Raw genomic sequence first — 5,678 nt, 5'->3', positions numbered from 1 at the left:
TATAGAAGTTCACAGAACTGACTCCGCAACAGCTGAGGCACTTTAAGCATTACCGTATCGCATATCGAATATCGCATTATTTAAGGAGTTATCGCATATCGCATTTTTCTTCAATATCGCACAGCCCTATTTATGAAACGCAAACAAAACACAAACCTCACATTACAGTAAGTTTGTGTCCATGTATTACAATCAGTCCCGTACGGTCATTATTCACTGTCAGCTCATAAAAGGTGTTTGCATTTATGAGCCATAACTTAGTGGTATTTCTCATATGCAGCCTTTAAATGTTGCACAGCTGCGATCATGTCAAACAGGTTTCATATATTTAAGCAGAACATGTGGAATTTCCATACGGAAGTACTATTTGTATCCATCCATACCAATTAGGGTTGTGATGCTAGACGATAGTATTGTATATCGATGATAGTCAGAGATATAGCCTGTGTCTAATGACTTTGACGATATCAAGACGATTATTACTATTATAATTATTATTATTATCAGGCTAGTATTATTATCTAATTAATATCAGGGCTTATTTGTTCCATCATATTTCTTTTTACACATTTTTACAGTGTTGGGCATTATAATCGATCACACATGATACCATTGAGTTGATGAATGCAATGGCCAATCGGAGGCGTTCAGATTAGTCATCGCTGAAACACCAGAGTTCTGTTGTTCAGCGCACACTGACTGAATTCTGCTCTCTCGCGAATTCTCTCATCATAAACTACAAAGTGCAGATGTATGTGCAATGTAAGTATAAGGATTTATTCATCAAACAGTGTAGACGGCTTGTCGGCTTCACTGATTATAACGGGAGTCAGTGATGATATTCTTTGGTAATGTAAATATTCTTTGCTCGTTTTCTGTAGCTGCTGTTTGAATAACTTGAGCAAATGTAAGCATTATAATTAGTAACTTACAATGTTTTTATTAAGTTATGTCAAATATAAATTCAGTCATAAACATTTTATGACATGACATCCATATGCTACTTGACTTAAACGATAGATCGCATGGTTATGCTTTATTTTAAGGTGTCTTTGTTACAGTGTAATTATACATTTAAGTACTGAGTCATTAATTAACTACATGTACTTACTATATGGTTAGGTTTAGGATTAGGGTTTGGTTTAGGGTTACTTGAATGAACACTTGAATTTGATACCCATTTGACTTTCATACTCATGCTAATATCCAGTAGGTTCAATGCAATGCTGTTTAAATATGTGGAAGCAGGTTCAATACCAGGAGCTCATCCATGCTGGTCTGGCATTTTTCCAGATTGATGCGTTTGATGGCGACCTTCTCCTTCCTGGGCACACAGTAGGCAGCCTGGACCACAGCTGTAGCTCCGCTTCCTACAATACACAAGAATGCATGTTAGAATACATCAGGAACTGCATGGGGATGTGCCATCAGGACAAATAGGAGAATGAAGAGGAACAAAACCCCTCTGAACCCCCCAGATACCTCTAACCGTAATCCATAAAACATTACACTATGGCTTAAAGTGACTAAATATATATCGTAAAAATATAGTAGCATTTTCACTTTTAATGTCCACTAAAAATATGCATTTAAAAAAAAGCATTGTCATGTATTTGTCAAATTTAAGAGTAGTAACTTTAATGAGTTTATAATAACAAACTCTCTTACATTTACAAGACAAAGAAATTGAAATTGAAAGTGACGTGAACCATACTTGGAATTAGTGCTCTGCATTTAACCCATCCAAAGTGCACACACACACTGTGAACACACACCCGGAGCAGTGGGCAGCCATTTATGCTGCGGTGCCCGGGGAGCAGTTGGGGGTTCGGTGCCTTGCTCAAGGGCACCTCAGTCATGGTATTGAAGGTGGAAGAGAGGTGGTACATTCACTCCCGACTCTCTAACCATTAGGCCACGACTTCCCTATAAATGTTCCAATTATAGTAACATGTTACTACAGTATATCAAGAGGAAGAAATAAAAAATCTAACTACTAGGGATGTAACGATTCACTCGTTTTCTCGATGCATCCATTACAAACCCCGACAATGCATATGCATTGATCTTGAAACTGGATTTTGGATCGTGAATCGTCGATTTCGGACAGTAATCAATTTTAAAACGCTAAGAATCTAATGAATTTGCGATTTCTAGAGCTGCTGTGTAATTTTCCCTCCTGACTAAGGCCCGTCCACACGGAGACGCGTTTAGCTCTATACGCATACATTTTGTATCGTAGGCGTTTCGTCCATACAGATCCGGCGTTTTGGGAGAGTGAAACCGATATTTTTTTAAACCGGGTCCCAGAGTGGATAAATCTGAAAATGCCGTCCTTGCGTTTTCATGTGGACAGCGAATCCTTATATTTTCTGAAACAATGCCCCTAGTCAGACACCGCTACATCACGTAACAGCAAAAAAAACATGAACAAACACTGAACAATTGTCTTTTTATTAACTAACATTAACACAGATTAATAAATGTATTGTTCCATGTTCATTTGCATACCACGCGCAAGGTTTATGCGCATAGTTCAAGTCGTCTTCTCCATTTTTAGTGTATCTCTGTGGCAGAATTACAGTGCCACATACAGGTCTGGCATGTATACTACATCGTTGTGTGTCGGTTTTGTGGTTTCGCGTGGACGCAGATATTTATTGAGACGAGGGGGAAAAAAAAAGATCGGATAGGGAAAGCTCTGGCTTTGTGTGGGAACATAGCTTAAGCATTTCAAGAATTTAGGGGATGCATTTAAATAATCCTGTGAATGCACTTATAGAACATAGAATCAAATCGTTAATCGAATCGAATTTAATTGTGAATTGAATCGTTCTGAATTTGCATTTAAGTACTGAGTAATATGAATTAACTACATGCACTTACTACATAGTTAGGGTTAGGATTGGGGTTTGGTTTAGGGTTACTTGCATGTAATTATGCTGAATTTATTGTTATTATAATAGTAAGTACATGTAACGTGTAACTAGAACACCTTAAAATAAAGTGTTACATTTATAACCTTTATTAAATAATATTTATACCTTTATTAAATAATGTATAATTAATCATAATAAAAAAAATAATAATAATAATGATTATTATTATTATCATTATTGTATTAATATTAATAATTATTATCATTATTATTTTCATAAAGCAATGTTATATTAAGAATGGTATAGTTTACTGTTGTATGAATGACAAATGACTATTACTCTGAAAATTTTTAAAAATATAATTCATTATTATTATTATTATCATAATGATATATTGTTAATAAAATGTTATATTTGTATGGATGATGAATGACTATTACTGACAAAAAGTAGAAATATAACAAATAAATAAAATTTTTACAATTAATAAAAACAATAATAATAATTATTATTACTATTTTCATAATGTTGTGTTATATTACAAAATGTTATATTTTATTGCTGCATGAATGACACATTATTATTACTCTGTCAAAAATGACTGATTCTGCATATTGGTTTTCAGACACTTTAACAAAAATAATTGCTCACTAAACAGTAACATTTACCTCCAGTCATTACACTTACTCCCTGGGAAAGTGTTGGAGAAGAGCTGACTCTCTGCTAAATGCTCAATCAAAACATTCCTCTTGTCACTGCAGCATTGGACATTCATGAGAGAAGACTATTAAATCCTAATAGACTATAAGTCAAAGGATTTGAGCTATACTTGGCTTTCAACTTTACTGCTGAGGTTAATCTCCAGAGTGCATTAATGAGGTTCTGCTCATGGCACCACAGACTGGTACAAGAGAGAAAGCAGACAAGACACTTCTGGAGACGGTTATTCTTGAGAACACAAGGTCATCCTGGTCCACACATCCTTAATAATAGAAGACGATACTCTACAGGGGCCGAAGCCCTCGTAAATCAGCACGCAAGGAGGAATGGCAGAGGGTCCCCAAATCCAGGTGTGAAAAACTTGTTGGGTCTTTCCCAAAAAGACTCATGGCTGTATTAGATCAAAAGGGTGCTTCTGCTAAATACTGAGCAAAGGGTCTGAATACTTAGGACCATGTGATATTTCAGTTTTTCTTTTTTAATAAATCTGCAAAAATGTCAACAATTCTGTGTTTTTCTGTCAATATGGGGTGCTGTGTGTACATTAATGAGGGGGAAAAATTAACTTAAATGATTTTAGCAAATGGCTGCAATATAACAAAGAGTGAAAATTTTAAGGGGGTCTGAATACTTTCCGTACCCACTGTATGTTTCCACGGCGAGCTGAATATAAAATGACATATTATTGTGTTGGTAAGAGGCAGAATTTTTTTAATCATCTTTAATCATCTACCTGAACTCCATATGGCCTAATAATAACAAAGTCCTCATTGTTTTGCGTTTTGATTGCAACAGCAGGGCACCATGGATTAGAAAAAAAAAAAAGAAAATCTGACAGCAATTCTCATTTGCAGCTAAAAACTACAGCACTGAATGGCCGCCTGACTAGTTAGTGTACAGCCAAATACAGTCACTGAAGAATCTGATAGCTAGAATGTAACCAAAATGTGCTGACAGCAATCCCATTAATCACATCCTGGCCTGTATGCTATGGCCTCCAGCAGGATGTTGGTCCCCAGCACGGCCCTCAGAGTGCCTGTCTGAAAATGTCTGTGAGTAACAGTTCAGCCGGGATGTTCAGCGTTCATCAATCAGAATCTAGAGCTATATTTGAGACCCTATGCCATACATAAGGGAGCGCAGCTCACCAGATGGAAAGAAGATAGAGTTGCCTGAGCCAACAGCGTGAGTTTAAATGTAAACTCCTACTGTGAAACAAACAATCGGTTGTTAAGGATGATTCTGGGAAGACTGTACTAAAGTTGACCATTCATGTGCCAAAAGAAAATATTTCAGATGAAAAAGAATGACCATCAGACAAACAAAAAGAGAGTGGAAATATTATATATATATATATATATATATAATGTATAATAATAAAATATGATATATATATTTTACGGGCTTTATACATATATATATATATATATATATATATATATATATAAAACCTGTAAAATGTTTTATTATTTTATTATGTATTTATTTTTTACTTTATTTTATTTTATAAAATACCAGTCCAGTACCATATGGAGTATATTAGTTTTTTTTGTTTTTGTTTTTTATCAGCATGGTCGATATGGGATATTTAAATGTGCACACTCATTTTCTCTATTTTTATATTAAAGGGGTCATATGATGCTGCTAAAAAGAACATTATTTTGTGTATTTGGTGTAATGAAATGTGTTTATGCGGTTTAAGGTTAAAAAAACACATTATTTTCCACATACTGTACATTATTGTTTCTCCTCTATGCCGCGGCTTTCTGAAACACGTCGATTTTTACAAAGCTCATCTGTCTGAAAAGCTAGGTGTGCTGTGATTGGCCAGCTATCTAGTGTGTTGTGATTGGCCGAATACTTCAAGCGTGTGACGGAAATGTTACGCCCCTACCATACTGTGATGCCCTGTCTGGCTCGAGCGACGAGACAAAAACATTAAAACCCATTATAAACGAGGCATTTATAAGCCGCTTGCGGCAACCACATGTGAGGACCCCGGGCTGGACTCCGCTTCGTCCACGGTGAAAGCCGATCCGGCGATCCACAGCGTGAAGTTGATGTATTTCCTCAGCGACC

At 35.9% G+C, this 5,678-nt stretch overlaps 1 protein-coding gene across 1 annotated transcript in view; it reads right to left on the bottom strand.

Annotated features, from left to right (window-relative positions):
- The window catches only part of LOC107591273 (serine/threonine-protein kinase OSR1-like), a gene marked incomplete at its 5' end in the record, with an annotated part of 51,345 nt that extends 49,971 nt beyond the window's left edge, over window positions 1-1,374 (bottom strand). Inside the window, one exon of the mRNA XM_016280388.1 lies at window positions 1,258-1,374. Within this exon, the coding sequence (XP_016135874.1) occupies window positions 1,258-1,374 (117 nt within the window). The remainder of the gene's footprint in view (window positions 1-1,257) is intronic.
- Between the last annotated feature and the right edge of the window lie 4,304 nt (window positions 1,375-5,678).

Source organism: Sinocyclocheilus grahami, unplaced genomic scaffold (assembly GCF_001515645.1).
Source record: "Sinocyclocheilus grahami isolate Dianchi unplaced genomic scaffold, SAMN03320097.WGS_v1.1 scaffold139.1, whole genome shotgun sequence".
In the NCBI taxonomy this organism is placed as follows: Eukaryota; Metazoa; Chordata; class Actinopteri; order Cypriniformes; family Cyprinidae; genus Sinocyclocheilus; species Sinocyclocheilus grahami.
This window is presented reverse-complemented; position numbering and strand designations above follow the sequence as displayed.